A 23,132-nucleotide genomic window follows, 5' to 3' on the forward strand; every position below is an offset into this window, starting at 1 on the left:
CCCTTTTTAACATACGCTTAGATTCATTCGTGGTAAATTTGAACGAGCAACATGCAAATATTTCCTCTTACGAAAACAGTCTGCATTTTGGTAATCAATAGTCGCACATGTCATTGTCAAAAGAAGGAATATTTGCTGCCATGTTGATACATGCGACAAGCTCTTCAGAGAGACAGAAATTTTTGTATGTGTTTTATAAAATTGTGAGAAGGTAATCAGTAAGATTATAATATCAGTGAGATAAAAATGTTTATATAGGAACAGCTCTCATACCAAGATTGCTTCATGACAGGGTTGTCATTTTAATTCCTTTCCTTGTCTGAAGCTTTCAATGACCATTTGAGAATTGTAGCTACTTATCGCATGCAGAAATGTGCTTGGTCGAAGGACATTGATATACAATTTTGGGAGAGATTTATTTAACTATAAATAATCAACAACAATGGAACAACAATAAAACTTGAAACGATTATATATATTTAACAAACGGACGTACGACCCGATGAGTGCTGATGAAGCTTAGCATTTGGACTATTTACTTAATTGAGCACATGCTTGATATTTTTAAAGCTTTGAACTGACGTCATTCATGATGTCAATAACGTTCTGGATTGGGTCTGCCCCGGAAACGAAGCTTAGCATTTGTCCGCGGAATGCGGAGCGTCTGCTTGGAGAGGGGGCGGAGCGGGAGGTCCCGTTGCCACAAGTGATGGGGATCTCGCATGTGCTCTCGACGACTGGAGTGCACTTGGTGGTTTTGGGGTTGGTAGGTGAAGCGCAATGCCCGGAGCTGTTTGAGGCGTTAGGATCCCAAATGTAATTCAAGGGGCACCTCTTTAGCGTTTGGATGAAGTCACCTTCTTCTTCAGGGTCAGCGATACACAGGTAGAAGTTCTCGCAGCTGCTAGGATCTGCAAACCTTCCTTCTTCGGTGCAGTCAAAAGTCGTCGTAGGCCAACTGCAAGGGTCTGAACAATTCTTGGTGTTGTCGTTGAACATCAAATCGTCTTCACAATCAAAGATTTTCTGCGCCCAGCCTGATGATGTTCGGATACACATGTAATACTGGCTGCAGTTGGATGGGTTTGAAAAAACTCCGCTTTTGGTGCATGCAGGGATCCCTTCAGGGTTGGTGCAGTCTATCAAGGTTTCATCGAACATCATCTCATCCGGGCAATGATAAACCATCGGATCACTGCCGTTCGATGGACAGAAGTAGAATCCGTTGGGATTATAAGGATCTGTCTCAAAATGGTTGTCTTCCTCACACTGACACTCATTGTCTTGGGTTTGTGTTGTGTAACAAGTGGCCTGGCCCTCGAAAGATGCTGGCGTCTGACATGTGAAGCCAGACGTACAAGTGGAGTCTTCGAAGGCTGTGCCATTAACGCAGTTGATGACCGTCTTGCAGTCCACGCAAATGAACGAGTCGTTCGTACAGAGCTCGGCATATTGAGGATTGGAGCTAATATGCCTTGATTTACGGGGTGAGCAATCAGGAACCTGGAATGAAAATAGTCATTAAGTACAAATAATTATGTTTTTCATTTGACATACGAATCAAATGTTGTTCATCTCTGAACCTAAACCAGTCAATAATTGATGAAATAACAGTCGAATAGTTTTGTCACTAATTTCTCAGTTTTGAAATGTGAAGCATTAAAATAAATTGCAGTTTCAACTGGAATTTCTTGCAATTTGGTAACTAACAAGACAGGAAGTAAATTTGTCCGTGAGCTTATAGAACTCCTAAAATAATTTAAACTACAAAAGCATATACTTCAAAAGATGAAAATCCCATGAACTTCAGAATAAATCGAAATTTTGAAGAAATTCATTAATAGAACTGTTGGGAGCCCTTCTAGTTTTATTACATTCATATCTGCTTGAATTTTGTTTCGATGATCTCACTGTTTCAGTAGAGACGCAGACTTGTCGTCCGGCGTCAAAGGCGTATCCTCTGCAGGATCCTTCGAAGGATACGTAGTCCCCGTCGTTGTCCTTCACGCACGTGAAGAAGGACGTGCAGTCTGAAGGGTTGGGGAAGCGGCCTTCCTCTTTGCACTCGAACCCAAGACTGGGAAACGAAGTACATCGTTAAACTACTAAAAAAAACTGTTGTGAATGGAGTAAGAAATATATATCTGAATATTGCAGCATTTCTATGGAAATACGTCCAAATGGACAAGTATAAATTGATTTTTAGCATAATCATTTCAGAATGTAACATTTGCTCACGAGGTTAATAAGTATCATTGCCCGACTTATCTTTGTTCATCCAACACGGAAATAGTGTTAACAAAAATTCCAATCAAAGTAACTAACTAAATCGAAGTAATAAATCGTATACTGTGTCTCTAAAATACCCCGTAGCAATCGTGTAAATTATTTGCCGCTTTGAACATGCGTGATGGCTGGATTTATCTGTAATCTGTTAAACTATTCAGTTCTAGCGTGTTGTGTAGGTGATGTACGGCTCTTGAACACGAATTTGTTGTATTGTTGTACAGTTATTGTACATCATCATGTAATATAACTGTCGTATTACTGATGTATACCACTTTGTTGCGTAGATGTTCACGATAAATGCAATCAACTTCTCCACGCGACAAAATTTCTTCTCGCTTCGAATCACCGACATGTGGAACAGCCTCCCCGCTGACATCGTTGGAGCTCCAAGTATGAACGCGTTCCAGAACAGACTAGATAAAGCTATGGAAAAATATATGTTCAGATTTGAAATGCCTAGCTCCTTATCGAACCCGGTGGAAGTCTAGTAGCTACTTCAAACTATCGTCAGTCATGAAAAGATCCGGTCAAATGACACGAGTTTAGATCTATGAACAAGGCACGAAAAGGAAAAGAATCGGCGACAGGCCACATCAGGCCTACACTTCAGCGCCGAGATCACTATGTTATGTTATGTTAATACATTGCATACTCACGCTTTCGGACCAGCAGCAACGTAGGCTACCTGAAAAATCAAAACATCGTTATCAACACTGGCAAAATATCATATAAAGAATAAAGAATTCCGAGTGAGGTAAAATTTGCGAAAAAATGTTCTTTTTGCTAGAAATTTAAGTGGCATGACTGCGGCAAGGGGAATTCATATCATTCACGAGTAAATGATAATAAATGAAAGTGACCTCTGTTCTCATAGCTTTAGTTATGCGGATACATTCAGTATTACGTGGGTTTCAATATAACCTATTTAAAACAAATAAAATGGGCTCACATTTTTTGACAAATGAACTTTTCTACTTTTTTCTATCGCAAACATAAAATTTATGTTTTTATTTGGTACGCGTGTTCTGGTAGCAATTCCTTGGTGTAAAGAGTAGAGTATTGTTCAAATAGTAAGTAATGTTCATAGAAGCAAAAAAATCATCAGGGAATCAGCAGGCCAAACTTGAACATGTCATATGTTTCATAAAAACTGGAGACGCAATGGCTGCTAAAATGATTCAAGAAATTCGAATTTTGCGTAGAGACGTAGTATAAATTAAATTGAAGTTTCGTATTCATGACGAAACTTTTTCCTTGAGATTACGACACTACAGCGGCAAGAGTTACTCTTCCATTGGTTTGGCTTGAATAAGACACTCGTGCACACCGAGATGACTAGAAGAGCTGCGTGGAGAACGTGCGAGGAAGACATGATGTGTGCGTTAACTTCTGCTGCTGTGTCCCGACTGAGTGACCCGAGCAACAGGCGAGCCCTTATATACCGGCCACTGCCGCTTTCCCTTGTTACTGTGGTGTTACGCCACGGAAATTTCCATCTAAACAAGATGGAAATGTTGAATTTTTATTTTTAGATATTAATCTATATGAACATTATCTTCTGAATCGATTGCGTGCTTCATCCTAATAAATTCTACAACTTTCATTTTAAAATTTTCAAGAATTTCGTTAATAAATATAGCTGGCTCTTTTCTTAGTATTACTTTCACGTGTTAAATTAACAGAGTTTCTAAAAGAAATTAACTGAGTTTATAAAAACATAATATCTGCATCCGCTAACCCAGTCGACTCGGTTGTTCAAGATTTGATGCCTTCATTGTTGAACGCCGAGATGGGCTGACTCAATTTAAATAGCATTTTTAACTACTTTCCGGATTAATTGCGAAACGATAATGTAGCCGCGAATTGCTAGAGATTATTTCCGATCAAAATATGTCTTTAAACGTACCTCCAGTTACTTAGGAGCCTTAAAAGAAACTGATGAATTAATTAAAGTATTTATGTACTACTGCCCCACCATTTCCGATGCACATCACTGACGACGTCTCTATCAAATTGACGTAGGTGCAGTACGAGCTACATAGACAAAGCTGCTGAAATACCTCGCAACAGGAAAGGTAAGAAAGGCCGGTTTTGAAATGAAAGAGTTCCTTCTACACGCAGCAAGCATGACGGGAATTGTTCTCCAAGAGTCAGCTTGGTGTCAAGCCGATATGTGTTCGCAACCTCTGTGGGACGACAAGCCAATTTGATATAAGTAGTCACTGCCTGTTCCTTAACTGAGAAGTTTCTTGACTATGAACCTCATGTGTCAACCGTTAAATTTAAACTAAAGATTTTTTCATGTGCTTTCGCTAGTGCTGCCCACGGGGGATTATAGGACTAAAACAGTAAGAAGTCAGACGAGATTTACTCTTATATTCCTGGGGAATATTTCCTTAACGGACTTTTGGTTCAAGATGCAGTACTAAAGGTGAGAGTTCATGTCACAGCATCTGAAGATTTACAACACACACTAGATCTTCAAAATTAATTTACTTTAAGCATTTTAAAGCCGTGTGCTTTCGTTGTTTCCTGCTGCTCGGATATTTATGAGATTTTACTTTTAGGGTTTCCTCCAAGACCGTTTCGTAACAGTGCTTAGTAAGTTATCTCGTTAACAAATATCCGGTATCGGGAGATTGATTCTTCGAATTCGAGAGTGACTGGAGAGAGAGCGAGCACTTTCAGCGCACGTGTAGAACCGTCAACTTTGAATAAATTGATTTGCACGTCGGCATGACTTTCTAAATTACAAGATTCTTTTCCGAGTGCCTTAACGACATGTATAGGTAGCAGGTGAGTGGAGAAGAATGAATTTTGTTAGGATTGAGTTTGGGTAATGTCGACTTCATGTAATGAAAATGAACAATGAAAAACACTAAATTTCATTTATATTTTATTCCTGTTCGTTGTTAAGGTGTTTAAGTTTTTCCTGGATAAAGGTTGTCTCGTCAGCGATCAAAATTATGTTCCTGCTGGCTTAATTTCAATTATATTGAATTGAACTTTAAATTAAACTGAAATTGAACTTCAATCAAATTTATATTGACCTTTGTCGGATATGGGAATCTGCTGAGCTTGAAATTTACTCGTGTCAGGATGGAAAGAGGAAACTGAAACTTTTAAATTAGTTAAAAGCCTGTACCAATATGAATTAGAAATAATAATAAATATTAATTTAGTAAAGCAAGAAAACAATTGCATCATATTGTCATTCCCAATGATTTTTATGTAAATCGTGTAATATATGACCTTAAACTACTTATAATTGTTTGTCGAGCCCCTTTGAATGTCTTAAAAATTATTTGCAAGAGAATTTTTTTTAAATTTTATCGTTGTACCTTATAGCATGAGGTGGAAAAATTTATGTAGAAATTATTAGTCATTACCGTCATATATTGTTGATTATTATCAAAATAATAATTCATTTCGTTTTCATTTGTAGATTGAAATTTTGTTGAACCTAATTCAAGTTTCAGATTCTAGTTTGAATATGATTATCAAGCTCTGTCTCTGGATCAATATAACTATAAATCTATGGCAGTGTGAGCTTTTGTCGAACTTTTTGGTCCGTCGGGGTCTTTGTCAATCAATGACAACGCCAAACCGGGTCTAATATCAATCTGGGTCTAACATCAAAATCTGGTTCTAACACCAAAATCTGGGTCAAACATCAAAATCTGGGTCTAACATCAAAATCTGGGTCTAACACCAAAATCTGGGTCTAACATCAAAATCTGGATCTAACATCAAAATCTGGGTCTAACATCAAAATCTGGGTCTAACAGCAAAATCTGGGTCTAACATCAAAATCTGGGTCTAACATCAAAATCTGGGCCTAATATTCTAATGGGTCCACGCTGTGCCTCTCAACATGCTGCGATTGTCAGATAAGTAAGGTCAGGGAACTCAGTTAAAAAATTTGTATATCCTAATTATACATAGGAAAAATTTTTCGAAGTCGAATGCCTCTTGCAAGACGAGCATGATTAGTTGAAGAAGTGTCTGAGAAGTAAAAATATACCTTGGAACGTTAGTTTTTTTCCGAATGACGGTGACTGGTTTTCAAACCATGGCAATGAACTAAATGACCTCCTTCACAGTAATTTTGCATAGTAGTCATTCCTGTGCGCAAAAATTACAGAAAATTCACAACTCAAAAGTGAATCACGGATCGATTGAGTACCGTGTTGGAGGCTCGACAGAGCGGCTCAAGTTACACTTGCCCGCTTTGCTGCCGAGTGGCAGGTTGTGCTTTATTGACAGGTCAGCTATCACTCCTAAATTTTTGACTGACTGGAATTGAGATAAAAATTTCCGTAAGTTTGTTTAATTCGAATGCGCATTACAATTTATTTTGGAAAATGACCAATAAAAGAAATTTTTTAGCTGCAAAATGTTTGGCTATGTTGCATTTTACATCTAAGAAATATTTAATTTTTGTTTTGTTGAATGCCTGCGTGATAATGCTTGTAACTAGTTTATACGGTGATGTAAATTTTTTGGTTTTCGCAAATTATGGAACTAAAACATCGATATAATTAGAATTCTTACTTTTTGCTTGCATCTCTACCACGATTGTTAACATTATCCCTAATTGGACAAAGGTAACTCTCTATGTTGAACAGTCGTAACGTTATTTAATTTTTTTTCATAATTTGCGTGCATTTGTACAGAGTAGACTAACTGATTATTTAAAATTCTTTGTAAAACGACTGATTATATTACCCTTATCAAAACCAGAAATGAAATGAGCTTATGCAGCTAATTGGATTTGCCTGAAATTATGCATTTTACACGACTGTCTCATCGCCCAAACTTCAATTCTTCATCATAATCATTATCAAAATTCGATTTAAATTAACAGAAATTATTCACCGTAAAATAATCAGAATAAAATTAAAGGTATTTAACTAGTGGTAAACAATCATAATGAAATTTGTCGTGCTTGCACTCCTGCTTCATTGCACGACCAACGCCCGCGCTGTGCCCTGGATAACCGAGAGCAAAGCAAGCAATTGCGCGCTTGACGAGCCTCAGATCGCGCCTGTTGCTAACGACTTGATGTGCGCGCTCCTCTGCGGCCAAAAGAACTGCGACTTCTTCCATTTCGAAAACGGTGGGTGTGAATGAAATATAATTATTTTTTTGAACTGAGATAAAAATATTTCTAAATTGGATACAAGAAAGTGAAAATTCTACCTGACCCGTCATAGATATGTAGATCAATTGCAGAATTATGTTGTAGTATTGGCAATGCTTGAACCAATGTGTGGTCATTGTCATTGCAGTTAACTATACACAAAAGGGCTTCAAAATTTTCAATCATTTTGATGCTTCGCTTGTTGACAAATAAGCTTTTGGATCTTTCTCTTCAACTTCCCTGTCAGTCAAGATAACAATCAGAATCAAATTATTTAAGCCCTGCAAATCTAGATTCAGTTTTGCCTAATGCTTATCGTACACTTAAATCTCAGCAAAAACAATTTACAGAGAATAATCTTAAAGCTAAATTAACCCGGTTTCAGTTAACATTTTTAATGGTGAAGAAAGCTACTAGTCAATATCGTCATAAATAATTATTTTCTTACTAAGATGCATTTGAAGATATTCCTAAAGTTTACCCATGATGCGGCATTATTAAGTTAGCCGTGAATGCAGATCATGATTAGAATTCTCACATGTGGATTTTATGCAACCCAATTTAACATGTTCCAATATAATAAACTATGTTTACAATAAAAATATATTTTTTACAATAATAGTCCAAAATAGTATTTATTCTCAAATTTCGAAATATGAAATACGCAATATACATATACGAGGTATACAAGGAATTGCGCACAACTTAATGGATGCATTGCGCACGGCCGTTGTGCGCAGGAGTGTGCAGCGTCTACCCTGCGGTGGCGGCCACCGCCGCGCCATCGATGCGTTTTGAGCGTTTTGGCGGCCGTGGCCGCTACAACAGCGCGCTGGGCAAGCCAGTGACAGCCACTCCTCCTATTCTGCCAATATAGCAAGTTTTAATTCTGTCCAAATACCCTGATATACCCGTATATCTAACGATATATTTTCACTTATATTAACACATTTCTTTTTATCACGAGTAAAGCTATTTGTTTACTAATCGATTATATTGGAAAATTTGCAGATGCCGCCGTGACTTTGTTTACAGTAGATGAGATGAAATGAGTTAAATTTCTACTAGGTGACTGTTTAATTGTTGCCATCAACAACAAGATTCGAATAAACTATTTGATTATGAATAAATCTTGACTTGAATATTCGAATAAACACTTGCTTATGCAAAAGGAGAAGAAATTAAATATCTAATCATTTGTTGAATAAGCAATTTATATAGAATTAGGTAAAGTTCCCGTTACCTAGAAATTGAACTGTCTTTTGTTGGCTTAAATGTCTTTTTCATCGAAAAGTAATTTATTCCCAAAATAACCATTATATATGTGTTTGCACTAAGTGGTTCGTTAGGGTGCTGCTCTGTACCACCACAGATAAAATTAATTTTTCATTTATTCCTTGTAACGTTTTCTTTCATAAGTGATGTAACCCACAAAAACTGATGGTTTACAACAGCAATGCAACAATGGTAGTCGACGGCAACGACACGACTTTTTACCACTCAACGGACAACCGAACGTACGATCAGCCATGGATTCTGATCGACTTGGCGGGTGGCATTCGAGTGGAAAATATTCGCGTTCTGCCCTTTGCACCGACAGCAAATCACGCCTCTCGCTTCGTTAACGTTCAGGTAAACATAAAATTTATGGAGGATCTCTTAATATAATCTAAGAATAATTTGATTTTAATCACGAAGCCTATGGTAAGAAATTATTTGGCTTTTGAATACATACATATACGTGAATATAAACAAATTGATCCGAATGTAGAAGTAAAGTATGGTAAAGATTCATTATCATCATAATCAGTTATTTTAGTTAATAGTACTAAAAGTTTTCTCTCCTGTCTGCTTTTATAGCTGGCGTAGTAGGTGAGTAAAATTCGACAGAACCTCTATGTTTGACTTTTTACTAAATTATTCAGAATACGAAGAATATGTTCAAGATATCTTGTTCTACAGTGTCTCTCATATAAATGAGGCAATTCTAACCCACTCTCCAAGGTTCTAGTTGGCACCCACGCACCACCCAACGATGGGGACTTCAGCGCCTTCACGTTGGTGGCAACTTACGTCGGCCCTCCTCCGGTGCCAAGCCAGTGGCAGGAGTACACGTTAACAACTCCCATTTGCTCGCGTTACGTCGTTATAAAAAAATCCGCCAAATCTCCGTACCCAACGTTCCTATTGGAAGTCCTGGAGGTTGAGGTTTGGTCCTCTTACTGAGAACTGAAGATCTCGTTCTCTCGTTGATCATGTCGATCGATGGAATGGTAAACTTTGATCAGATTTCTAGAACGCATCAGTGCCTCAGGTTTAAAAATAGTTTTCGACAAGGGACTGACGATTCAAGCCGCACAAATTCTTCGCTATTAGAATAAAGATAAAAAAGGCTTTTCGTCTAGGTTCAATATTTGGAATAAATGAGAATGCTAATCTTAAAAGAAGATTCATGAATAAAGATGACTGAATATACAATATATCAGATATCTGTTCATCTCTAGGTCATCTCTGATATCTCTATCTGTTCATTCAGATATCTGTATCAGATATCTGTTCATCTCTTCGATTCGAAACGTGCTTCAAACGTTTCGTTTATCCTTCTGACAAGAGTTTCAACATTCTACCATATTTAGGGTTGACATGATGAAATTTTTATATTTTGTTTCTTTTAGCTTCTCACATTCGTACTTGAATTGTAATTTAACCCTTTGCAGGGATTTACTCGTATATTGCACAGCTAAAAGGGTAGTGGAACTTTTCTATCAAAACAAACATTACTCTAATTTCTGCGATATTTGAACTCATATTTTTAACCTGTTATTTACCGGGTACGATGATTCACCATGCAGCGCTCATTGATCTTATCATTGATTAGCGCAAATTAGCAACTTCACACTTGTACACCATTTTAACTTAGACACGTGCAAAATATCATCGCTAATAATATTTTGACCTTTTAAAGAATGTGTTAATTTACAGTAGTTAAAGCACACTAGAGCCCACAGCTAAATTTTAAGCTACCATGTTATTGCACGTTTGCTCGCTAGCAGAATCACGCGAAACTTTATTGAATTTCAGAAGTGATAATAGTCAACTAAAAAAATTGGAGTGAGCAGCGTGCCCGGCACTGACATATTCAGGATATGACGCACTGCGTGATGACTGTGTACGGTAATTTAATGGCTAACAATTCGTGAAAGTCCGAACACGAAATTACTTATTTCAAATATCAACGGGCATTTCCTACATTGAAGCATAAAAGAACTGGAAATAATTTGACAATAGCATCAAGTTAGTATAATTGAAAAATTTCGAATTTAGCGGCACCATTTTTCCACTTATTGTGAAACTGAATGATAGTTTCGAAATGTCATTTGTCATAAAAAAATTTGACCAGATTAAAAGTAATCAACCAAAAAATTTCACAGAAAATTTTTAAATTCTAGTCGCACAGCAGATATTGACTACTGAAACAGTCAAGTACAATACTTGACCTGGCTAAACTAACCAGCAGATGTTTTGGAGGGTGAATTGTCCTGTTTGTCATTTTATGCTACCTTATACATTTATTCCCATGGCATACTGGTGCAAAATTTCAACCTAATATAAAATATAAAGGAACGAAATTTACTTTTATTTCTCGGCTCAGAAGGGATTTTGACTGTGTCAAATTTCAAATAAATTTGCAATACATTTCGGTTTCTTTTATTGCTTACCTACTAATTTTTTTAAATTCCGTACCTAATTTTGCGTCGAGACAGAGTATTTAATAAGTAATGTGCGTTTAAAAAGTAATTTTTAATGACCACACTTTTAATGAGACCGGTGTCTCCGATGTCACAAAAACAATGAATTTCTTATTTTTTGTTTACCTATTAAATTATTTTTTTCTGTCAATTTATTTATGCATTATCTCCGACTTTACGCAAGTGTGCAAAATTTTAGACTGATTGGACAGGTAGAAGTGTGTTAAGTATCGATTATCAGATTTGCAGCAGACAAACAACAACAAGAAGTGAAGTTAAAGAGAAGTGTTGTAATAATAATAAAACTGTAGTTAGTAAGTAATTCCTCGGTACTAATTGTTTGCTACTTTTGAATGCGAGAAAATATTCTTAACTTTGAATTTGTGACTGTTTCAAACTGGTGAATGTGAAATAATGTTTGGAACTGGGGAATGTGAGAGAGCTGACGGGAGAGCGTGTCCGGCTGACGGGAGATCGTGTCCGGCTGACGGGAGAGCGTGTCCGGCTGACGGGAGAGCGTGTCCGGCTGACGGGAGATCGTGTCCGGCTGACGGGAGAGCGTGTTCGGCTGATAATTTTAATTTCTCTAATGAAATGATACTCGATAGACAATTGATAAGGCGTAAGATCGAATTCTGCACTTGCCTTGATAGATGCGTGTCTCAACGTTTTTATGGCAGGGCATGCAAGCTATTCGGTATAGTAGTTCAATTCTGAGTGAGATCCGAGTTCTACCATTAAGTCAAAATTCTATTTATATTGAAAGTATTTGCATATCTTCCAGATAAGCTGTTCGCTGCTAGCAGCTTCTCGCCGCTGCTCGTGCAATTATTTAGAACGGAAATTATTTTCAATCTCTCCACTAAAATTAGAACTCCGAAAAAATTACGGAATTGAAGTTGGAAAAAATCTCATAAGTCATCCATTTTTCAGATGCATGACTTTCCATCCGAACTGCAAAATAAAAATACTTATTTCTTGAATACTAAAAATTCCACAGCGAGGTCGATCAGTTGGAAGTCAGGTAGGTCGTGCGGTCACAATTACAATTCCAATATTTGGAAAAAATTAGTATGAAGGAGTATCAGAGGAATGGAAGATTAGGAAAATTTAGAGTAATGTTGAGTCACTACTTAATTTTAAGTACTGATTAATACTTAATAATTAAGTTGTTGCTCAGTATTGTAAGGAGATTTAGGTTAACAGGACAAACAGTTTAAGGGGAGAATATCCCTAAAAAAAATTTTTTTATTTATGGACGGAGAAAATCTAAGACAGACTTTTTTGTTCGTGTACATTTTTTATAAAAAATTAAAGAAAACGTGAAATTCATAGGAAACTGGGAATTATTCTTTTTTTAAATCTATCTACTCATTCCATTAACGTGCTACAACATCGAGATACATATTATTCGATTCGTAAAAACCATATCTAACGATTCACCAATTGATTTTTCAAAATTCACATTTGTTTGGGTTCGGGGGGGGGGGGGGACTAATAACTCACAAAATCAGTAAACAACATGAAAAATCGTTTGGTGATATTTATATTTGATATCTGATTATTTAGTAACATTGATTTCGACTATGTAATCGTTCAAATAATTTAGTAATATATTTATATATGAGATCTGCTGGAAGTGATCCGGACGAGTTGACAGTGCCTGCACGGCCTGTCGATGAGCTCTCAGGCATCGGTAACGTTGATTACATGCATCGTTACTTGGAGAGAAAAGCGGCTAATTTTAATTGTATTCAGAGAGGCTTGGTAGTCTTTTGAGGACCTTATTAGAAATTCATTGCAGAGCTGACACCTGCTTGCTCGACGGGTTACGAGTTTTGTTCAATGGTGAAATCAGAAGCTGCCAGCAAAATACGCGCGAGCAAAACACACGTATTGAACATTTGTGACATCTGTGAAAGTAAAGACGTTTTCTAGAAATTTCGGCGCCCGACTTTTAAGACTAAATTTGTACATAATTTGGAGTATGATGTGGAATATTGGTATTTGTTAGTATTGGATTAGTACTCGGTTAACATAAAACAAGAAATTCAATTCACCAACTGATTCAACAAAGCAAAAATAGAACACAGCGTAACTTCTTTAGGTAAGAGTGTTCAATGATTTATGCACTATACCAAAATAAGCGTTAATAGCTGTTAATCTTGATTGCAACTCAGCACGATCGCCAAAACCATTTCTTGGAGTTGGAGGCGCTGAGATGTAGGATCAGTGGGCATCGGCGATTTAGTGAAAGATATGTTGAATCATGTGATTTCCCTTCACTTGATAGGAAGGGACACAAACGCGAGTGTAAACTGTTATCTGATAATGTTGCGGCCTGTCAAAAATTTTATTCTAGAACAACTTTTCATCTGCTTGATTTTTGTTTAAGTTCCGATACTTTATAAGAAGCAATGAATTATATTGACGCCTTGTGGTCAGAGAGTAGAGCGCTTTGCGTTAAGCCATCTATTGTCTTGTCTCTAAACTCACTTGTAAACAAAAGTAACGTTCCTCTTTAAAAGATAAAATATATTTATTCTTCAGTAAATAAATAGAAGTAAAAATTTCGGAGTATATTGCCAACTTTGGCTTTATATCTACTGTATCAAGAATGATAATATAATATTTGCTGTAAAAAAAGGTCAAAAAACCTTGAAGTTGTTAATATACCGGCGCTGTGACGTGTGCATCAAATTTCGTGCCAATTGATTCCTGATGCCACTAAATACAGTGGTTTTGAATCTACGTTCAGCAGAGCAGAACAAACATACGTTGCTAATTAAGTCAAAAGTGTATCTATAGTTCCAATGCTCCGTAATTGCTTGCATCGCGACATAGAATTCACATGCCTCGCTATCTTTCAGCTCTCTGTAGAACCCGTAATGTTTCGCACTAGCATCGCAGGTTCGCCTTATCGAATTCAATCGTAATACGAGTAGCCAGAATAAAAGCTGGGGCAGTGGTTGGCGCGATATTTTAGGCAATAGTTCCGGTCAGTGATTCGCCTTGATACAAGTCGTATGCTGGTGGTGGAAAATTGATCTGCAGTTCTCATTAGAGGAGTCGCCTAAGATTTTCCCTCTGATATTGGAAAGGATTCGTTAAATTTTCTTTATATACAGCTCCAGTAAATTCTACATTTCGAACCTGATACGGACCTCGAGCTATATGAAATTAAAGCATCATTAGATCTTTGGTGAATTCCACCTAATAAATTTAATGTTAAGCTAGGAATGTACAATTAAATGGGAAGGAGTAACACTGTTTGAATTTATACATCTTTATTTTATGCGAGGTTCACTTCTCATGAAACGCCGAAGGATCTTATTCACATAATACATCCAAAGCGTACCTGCAAAGTCATGCCTTTTTAAATGAGTTCACTTCAACTTATTATTTGGAAACAAATTCCACACGTGAAACAGATTAGTTTAACATTTGCTAATTTTTTTAGCAATTTCCGAATCCACAGCAAACTGATCACAAAAAAGTAAATCTAGCAAAAAAATATTAAATTCTCACAAAAAATGGTTTCAGATTCAGAATTACCGATTGAAACGGCACATGGTGCTCCTGAGGGCCACGGCCACGCCCAAGACTTTAACGGAATCCTCGTTGGCAACAAGCGAACTGTCATCGAAATGCTCGTACACTAGCCGCACTATTTCACTAAACTCGGAAGCGTCAGCGTCGGTGTTGACACACAACTCGAAAAATGAGTCGGAAAAATCTAAAAGTCGGAAGAGTAAGCCAGAAAGTTTGAGTCGTGCTTCTTGTATTCGGTCTTCCTCAATAAGTGACTTGGGAACCAATTCTTTGTCGTTGAGTTTCTCAAAGGCCAACTTAAGCGCCACTTTATCGTCATATGAGAAGAGTGAGAGCAAATTTAGGCAGTCGGCTCTAGCGGATATGATTTGGTCGAGTAAGTTCTGAGCCTGGAAAGCAAGATACCCCAGAGCATCAGGAAGTTGAGATAAAAGACGCAGAGTTGAAACAACAGAACAAAAGTCCCTATGCGATGCGTAGAAAGCATCGCTGCCTTCATCAACGAGTCGTTTCTTGAGCAGCAAGTCGAGGAGCATGTCATTATTAACCTTGACGTCTCGTAATAAGTCCAAGCACTGATCACGGGTCACGCTAAATGACATCAACTTCTCCATGATAACAAAATTTTCGTGATGTATACTTCGGTTACGCAACCGAAAGTCTTCACTTTCAATGTCAACATCCGTGTAACTGAAGAGCCGAGGAGTCGCTTGGGCCGAGTTGTAGGGATCGCAGTTTTCGAGTATCATGGCCAGTATCGCCAGACAAATAGATTTCTTGTTGTGCCACTCATCGTCCAGCATTTGCTTCAGCTTCCTCCTCCAGTATATCAAGAAGCCATCAACGTCGAGAGAGGACGAATCAAGCCCAGCACAACTATCGATGAAAAGACGGCGTTCTCTTTGGTACTCGGGATGCGTGGACGGGTCAGCATCGTACCTCTTGGTACGTCGTTTGTGAAGGATCTGAAGGACCTCTGTCGCCGCTTTAGAACAGACTTTCAAATTGTCTTGCCATCTGTAATATACAAATATTTTACTCATACAGGTTAGGACAATTATATTTCTCCAACAATTTCAATTTTTACACATAAAAATTTAAACTGTGGTAATCATCCAGTGAGGTGAAGTTAGGAAAAAGATACATTTAAATTAGTCAATAGAATTTTCAGCAGGCTAGATGTACACACATAAAAAATTGATTCTAAAATATGAAATTTGAAAGAAGGATACCGAAGATAACGTATAGTTAGGTTTAGGTATTTCATTGGAGACATAATCATAACTTGCATTCAATAGTGGGATCTACGAACAATGAAATTCATTCCTCCAAATTCTCAAGGACTGACGCTTATTTTCGGTCGGGATCGACCCACCAATAGATTTGAAAGAAGTTAGTAAATGTAATAAGAAATTAAACAAGTTAGGTAGTTTCATTCTTTACATGCACTTGTACAACATGAATACTTGATAGTAATGCCAGCTAATCGATTTTTTTTTTCATAGTATGACACGAGTTTTCAAGACGCATATGGAATTGAAAATTAGCAGTGTTATTTCCCAGAAATCTGACATGAGTTATCAAGACGCATATGGAATTAAAAATTAGTAGTGTTATTTCTCAGAAATCGAACTAAAAAAGTAATTGAATAAATACGTAATTTGTGAAGGGAGGAATTGATACTATCTTTTCGAGAAGCAATACCGTAGCAACTCACCCTATGGCAGGAGCCTCTGACGCAGAAGGTCCTGGTAGCGCTACCCGAGACCCAGAAGAGTTTCCGGAGACCTTTGTTTCTTTCCGCTCTTTCCGTTCTCCTGCAGGTTTCTCAGAGAGGCTGTATTCGCGGAATCGAGATCTTGATAACAGAAAATCATCATGAAATTCGAGTTGACGGGAATCTTTCCGAGACTGTGATCTAGGGAAACGTACATCTCGTGATGGTGAACGGCGATCTTGTAAATCTTGGGATCTAGGACGGCAGTCTAGGTCGCGAAGTGAATATTCTTCTGACTGAGAATGTTTGCGAAGTAAATTTTCACGTGACCGCGAACGGTCGTGACGTAAATGTTTACGTGATCTAGAACGGGTGCGACGTAAATATTCACGTGATCGAGAATTTACAGATCGAACATCTTTGAGTGCATATGATTCTGGTCGGTTCAAATATTCTCTCGAAGAATGAGGATCACGTACAGAATCGGAATATATGTTAAAATTATCGAAACTTCGCTTGTTCGTAGCATCTAGAATCGCAGGTTGACCATCCAATTCTTCGCGTGTGGACGAGATGTTTTCTAATGGATCATGTTCAGAAAGCGGTTGCTCGAACACTTCTTCGCCTGTCGATGAGATGTTTTCTAATGGATCATGTTCAGAAAGCGGTTGCTCGAACAATTCTTCGCGTGTCGACGAGATGTTTTCTAGTGGATCATGTTCAGAAAGCGGTTGCTCGAACACTTCTTCGCCTGTGGACGAGATGTTTTCTAATGGATCATGTTCAGAAAGCGGTTGCTCAAACAATTCTTCGCGTGTCGAAGAGATGTCTTCTAGACGATCAAGTTCATTTCTTGACGCAGTTCGTGGCACCTCATGCCATAATTCTTCAAGGCATTCGATGCTAGGTTCTCGAATATGTTTATTTAATGTGAGCGAGTTCTTGTTAGATCTAGAGTGTGCATCATCTTCAAAGCCAATATTTTTTTCATTTGATCCAGATGGACGCAAAGAAGGAGATCGCTGGTGTTGCGGACTGGCGTAATAATTTACGACTCGCATGGGAGAAGATCGACTTCGGGAACGAGCGGTCCGCTCAGAAAATTGGAGCTTTTCCCTATACTTTCGGTCACAATCCCGTTGCTTCCTGCCACCAGATCTGAATCTAATTTGAAGCTGGTGCTGGTTAGAGGTGTTCAACAAAAGGCGGAGGTCTGTGCAGCGGCAAGGGAGGTCATGCTCTTGACTTTTTCGTTTTGTACAACATTTTTTGTGCACCCGTATATTGTCTCGGGAACGCTGGTGATGTGATGACGATTCATTCACACGATGATATCGGTGTGAAACATGTTTTTTATGTTCTCTACTTCCTTCACGAGTATGTTTATGATATGATGTCGTATTGGAGTTGGATTTCGGATGCGAGCGATAATAAGGACTAACTGTATCACGGCTTCGACGTCTATGTAACAACGGTTTCTCGTTATGGCTTCGTCGTCCTCGGGACTTCTCAGGAGAGCTTGAAGTATATCGACGGCGATGAGAGTTGGACTGTTCGCCTCGTCTTGAATTCGAAATTCTGTCTCCGGAAATTGATGACAAGGGATCGAGTTCTTCCAAGTGGCAGACCCGTTTTTTAAAAACAGGAACACCTGCGTCCGTGTACCAGTCATCAAGTGATTTGATAATGCATTCATTTTCAATTGATTGTTCAGTCATATCACCAGTGGAAAACTCGGCGTTCGTCCGATCGTGGTAATTCCTAGTGGTTGAAATGGAATGGTCCAGGGAGGAGGGAATTTCATTTCCAACAGCATAACTGTCGGCAATGAGAGACGGTACATGCTGATTAGAAGCTGATTCGACGGAAAGTATCTGAGACGCATCAACTGCCACGAAAGGACCATCACAAACACCAGTTAGATTACATGTAGCCATTGAGGCTTCGCAAGCAAAGGGTGCTGCAGCACATGAAACTGATGGTTCATCACATGCAATTGCTGGAGGATCGCAAGCATTGTTTAGACTATGCACGTCTCCCGCTGGTTTCAGACCAAATTTGCTCTCTGAAGTCTGAGTTAGACCTTCAACAACTGGCACTTCAATAGCAAGCCATGATATATTTGGCTTAACATCGATAATTTTACAATCATCATCGGCATCATCGGTTAAGTCATCCGAGTTTTGTTTGGTGTTGCTGGGATTTGACGCGAGAACATTGTTGAAGAACGCATTATCAATAAACGCTAACTGGTTCATTGTACTTACTGCCAGTTTCGCCAAGCCCAGGGAATTCAAGTTCATTCCATCGGGCATGAAGTTGGACACACATTGGGGATCGGTGACATCTAGAAAGTCAAAAGCATTAATGTTCAAAGCGCTTTTGTCGCGAATGTCTGTAGAAATTGCGTGATTCAGATCTTCAACCGACGCTGCAAGATTTTTGTTCTGCAATTCTACGAATTCCAAAGAAATTGTCGGTTTTAAATCATGACCCGTGTCTTTTATGTGTTTCTTGAGCAAGTTGTCGAAGATAATTTCAAACTTGATGCAGTGAACGCAGCTAAATATTACGAGGGAGTTGGGGAAGGTTTCATGAACTGCTCGCCGGAATTCACCCATCCTTGGAATTACAGTTGACTTCACCCAACTGGATCCATCCTCCTTGAATTTGCAACATGGATACTTAAGAACTTCGTGATTTGCACAGCTCTGAATTTTTTCAACACTTAGTAAATTACGGATGCTGGGAATGAACAAGAAGGCAATGCGGTCTTCCGTGGAATTTATATTTTTCAACTTGTCAACTAATTCAGTAGGTTTCAGAACTCCGCAGACTTCAATCGAAGGCCGCAGTGAGAATGATGAAGGCCAAACATCACCGAGATTCTTCATTTTTACATCACAAATGACAACTAGCTTAGAAATTGGAGATTCCAAAGCAGGAATGCTCGTGGGCGGGAACTCCGCTATTTCAAGAGATGAATCCAATTGGTAAGTGTGGGTCAACTCGCATATTTTAGAGCATATTGAGAGTAGGTCTTTGTCAGTAAAATCTCTATCGATTGCATGAGATGACAAGGAGCTCACCGAGCAGTGGTCTCCTCGGAAATCTTCATCCCATGGAAACAGATTCCAAGATGGAAGTCCAAGTATGGAGCTCAATTGTGAGTTGATCACAAAATTATTCACTTGAAAACAATGCCACAGAAATTTTCGCACAAGGTTAACTTTTTCACTCTTTTCATTGGTGTCAAATACATCATAGCCTGAAGAATTTTCAGTGGACATTTCTTGAGTCAAGTTGTCCGTAGGGATGTTCAGGCATTTTTGCATAAGATGCCATCCAGCCGGGATAACATGAGCAAACACAACATCTGCCCTGTTCCCAAAAGAGGTTTGGATCGATTTGTAAGCAGATAAGAAATGATCTGAAGTTGCTCTCTCAATGTGCAAAGCCATGGTTTTGGGAGTCTTGGAGTTGGACTCAACACATTCTTCTTGATCTTCTCCAACCCAAACCTCACTGAGACGGAGCAGCACCACGAACAGGATCTTCTTAAATGAAGCTGGAACTTGGCTCAAATAAGTGTCAATAATATGGCTCACATCAGAGAGCTGCAAATCCATTTTAGTAATAATGGTTGGAATGAAGGAAGCATTGTGAGGCCAGTAATTGTGAAGATTCTTTAGGAGTATATCAGAAATTATAACAATTTCATGAAATCGTCCAGCTTGAGTAGAACGTCCATGCTCCTGCAAAGACAATTATATATCTTAGTGTGATGTATATAGGTACCTATATACCTGTACATACATTCTATAACAAAGAGTGCACTTTAAAACATTACCATACAGATAAATTAAGAACATTTTATAAATTAAATATTCATGAGGAAATTTCAACTTGGTTGAATACATTTTGTACCATTTCCAGTGAACAGTACAAACAAAAATGACCAAGTTATAGCATTAGGTATGGTATATAAATAATTGCGGAGAGCTAATATGCAATGAAGAGTTGATGTAGAATGCAGCATTTGCCTACACTAGAAAAAAATCTTTGGTATTTAAAAACTTCATTTGGGCTTTCCATATTAATTATATTTCTCAGAATTACAGGCAATTATATGTTCAAATAATTATATGAATACAATAAAATTATACAAAACAACTTACCACACTGAAGCTCAGGAGAGCCTTGCCCTGTGAATTTTGTTGAGTAGAATCCAAGTGTTTTAGAATTGAGTGGAATTCAGTACTTTTCTTAGCACCCAACAATTCATGAGCATTGCTGGAAACATCTGATGCCATGATTGCTTGCTTATACAATCCTAATGATCATAACAGAGAAGCTCACACCTAAAGCAATAGCATGCCTGAAAATAATCTGTAAAGAAGAAATATACATGAAAAATGAATTTATTAATATTTTTTAAAGCTATGTTACACTCAGATTGTAACCCATTAGCAGGCTAGTCTTAGACCAAAAAGCATCAATGGTTACATGCAAGGACAGATAAAATATGAGAGTATCTACAATGGTTCAAATTTTGAAATGAATTTTTCAACTATAAAATGTGTAAACTTATTATCAACCAACAAGTAAAACATATTATTTTAGTTTCTAAAATATTGTTTACTAAATCTTTCTGCATATGGGTAAAGTTCATCCATATCATAAGGCACATCTTCTATGCTATGGAGCAAGGTGCAATTTTTTAGTTGATATAAAAAATGGCATTTTGAGATTTCAGACTGATCAACAGACAATTTGGCAGCACACTAGCCCCCCCCACCACAAGACACAGCTGCCTACTAAATAAAAAAAAAACAGCATTACCAATAACAGTTCAATTGACAAGAAATTTGATTTTTTTTAAATAAAAGTACGTATTGAAGTCAGGCTGTAAGTCATTAAGGGGAGCATCTTGATCAAAAATTGAAAATTTTGGATTTTATGGTTTTAAAGTTCATTTTAAAGTTCATTTTAAAGCTCAGAAAAAAGCACATCCAATGACTGCAATCTCGTCTATGTGTACTTGTTTGTTCACCCGCCACAGCCGATAAAGCGCAAATAAAACCTATACTTTCAATGATAAAAAATTTCAGTTTTTTGGCTCTCCTGAAAAGTTTAATGTTTCATATTTAAAAACCTATCTCCTATGATTTTCTAGCTAAAGCATTGAGAGATATACCATTCGATCCACAAAGAAAAGATCTAGAGAATGGTTGTATCTTTTTTGTAATTTCATTTTTGTTTGGATTATACAAAAAAATAATATAATACCAACAAACATTTTTAATAATAATACCCACCCAAAAAAATAAGAACTTTGAAAAAAGCTACGACAAATTGCTAGATATGGTCTTTGATGATGATGTAGCTTGAAAATCCTAGGAGATAGATTTATACAGTACATATATCCCATTTTTACCAGTTCAAACAAATTTCACATTTTCTTTCATTTTTTTTTCAATAAATTTACATGAACAAACAAGTTTTAGATTTCTCTTGTACAGATGTGAACCCAGTTTCAAAATGATACGTCCATAACTAAAAAATTTTTTTTTGACCAAGATGCTCCACTTGAATTCCTATGAAATATTAAAAATTTATGTTACTGCATACCGTCAAAAGGGGTAAAAAGGGACGGATTTGAGCGTTTTTTGTTAATAACTTCTTACCATGAAACATTTCAGAAACAAGTTTAGGCTCATTTTATAGCTCTTTGCAAAGGCTATCCAATGGCATCTTCAAAAAAATTCCATATGCTATTTATAAGGTGCCAGACGCAAAATAAAACCGTCCTGATTTACGCCTCAAAGCGGGGTAATCTGGGACACTTGCAATAAAAGTTAATTTTAAAATGTTTGAAGCATGCAGAGTGTACTCATCCATTACTAACAGTACTTTGAAGTCCTCCTCTTTCATTGTAAATGATGTAGATGTGAAATAAATGACATTTTCTGTGATTTTTACTTGTTTTTCCTTAATTGATATTATATTACCATATTCATTAATTACCGTATTATTAATGTGATATTACTGTATCCATGGAAATGCCATTGAGCATTGAACATGACCTTGTCCACTGTAAGCTTCATATCAGCAGCAATGTAGCATTTCTTCTGTATCTGTAAGCTTACAGGATGGTTTGTAATTTCGCATAATTTTAATCGAGTCAAGTGATTTCACTATAACAAAAAAGATTGTGAAAAACATACCTGAAACAGAAAATAATGTTTTAGTAACAACCATCATATGTTTTGGAGAAATAAATCATAGTTTAGGTCAATTACTTTTCATTCTATGATGCCCGGTGCACAATTCTATATATAGCATTCTATGTACAATTTTATGACGACCGTTGATGCACTAATTTTTTGACAAGTGAATTTTTTCTCGCTGAGCGAGGTAAATGTAATTAAAATTCTTTGTTGTGAATAAACTTTTTTTTTAACTGGAACCTTTGCTAACTGAGGTTCTACTGTAAATGCATTTTTTAAGGGTGTCCCTAATTACCCCGGGGGGGTGTCCCAAGTAGCCCCGCCGTGCAGAAATGGCTGCCATTTTTTTATGAATGAAATAGGCAAATTCTGTTGATTAAGTTTTCAAGCCGACACCTGGGTGCAACTTTTATGTAAGTAAAATTTTTTAATACGGCAAATATTTTTTTTGC

The 23,132-nt window shown here is 37.4% G+C and overlaps 2 protein-coding genes across 2 annotated transcripts; both read right to left on the minus strand.

Annotated features, from left to right (window-relative positions):
• Positions 1-341: 341 nt before the first annotated feature.
• On the minus strand, positions 342-3,685 carry LOC108678154. The gene is made up of 4 exons (XM_018166503.2): positions 3,617-3,685; positions 2,946-2,974; positions 1,912-2,077; positions 342-1,503 (listed from the first exon to the last, which is right to left on the minus strand). The coding sequence occupies exons 1-4, from the start codon at positions 3,659-3,661 to the stop codon at positions 565-567; spliced, it is 1,179 nt and encodes a 392-aa protein (XP_018021992.1). The 5' UTR covers positions 3,662-3,685; the 3' UTR covers positions 342-564.
• Positions 3,686-14,451: 10,766 nt separating this feature from the next.
• On the minus strand, positions 14,452-20,840 carry LOC108678165. Its single transcript, XM_018166517.2, has 3 exons — positions 20,629-20,840; positions 16,451-20,205; positions 14,452-15,750 (listed from the first exon to the last, which is right to left on the minus strand). The coding sequence occupies exons 1-3, from the start codon at positions 20,761-20,763 to the stop codon at positions 14,733-14,735; spliced, it is 4,908 nt and encodes a 1,635-aa protein (XP_018022006.1). The 5' UTR covers positions 20,764-20,840; the 3' UTR covers positions 14,452-14,732.
• Positions 20,841-23,132: the final 2,292 nt, after the last annotated feature.

Source organism: Hyalella azteca, unplaced genomic scaffold (genome assembly GCF_000764305.2).
Source record: "Hyalella azteca isolate HAZT.00-mixed unplaced genomic scaffold, Hazt_2.0.2 contig2099, whole genome shotgun sequence".
NCBI classification, from domain to species: Eukaryota; Metazoa; Arthropoda; class Malacostraca; order Amphipoda; family Hyalellidae; genus Hyalella; species Hyalella azteca.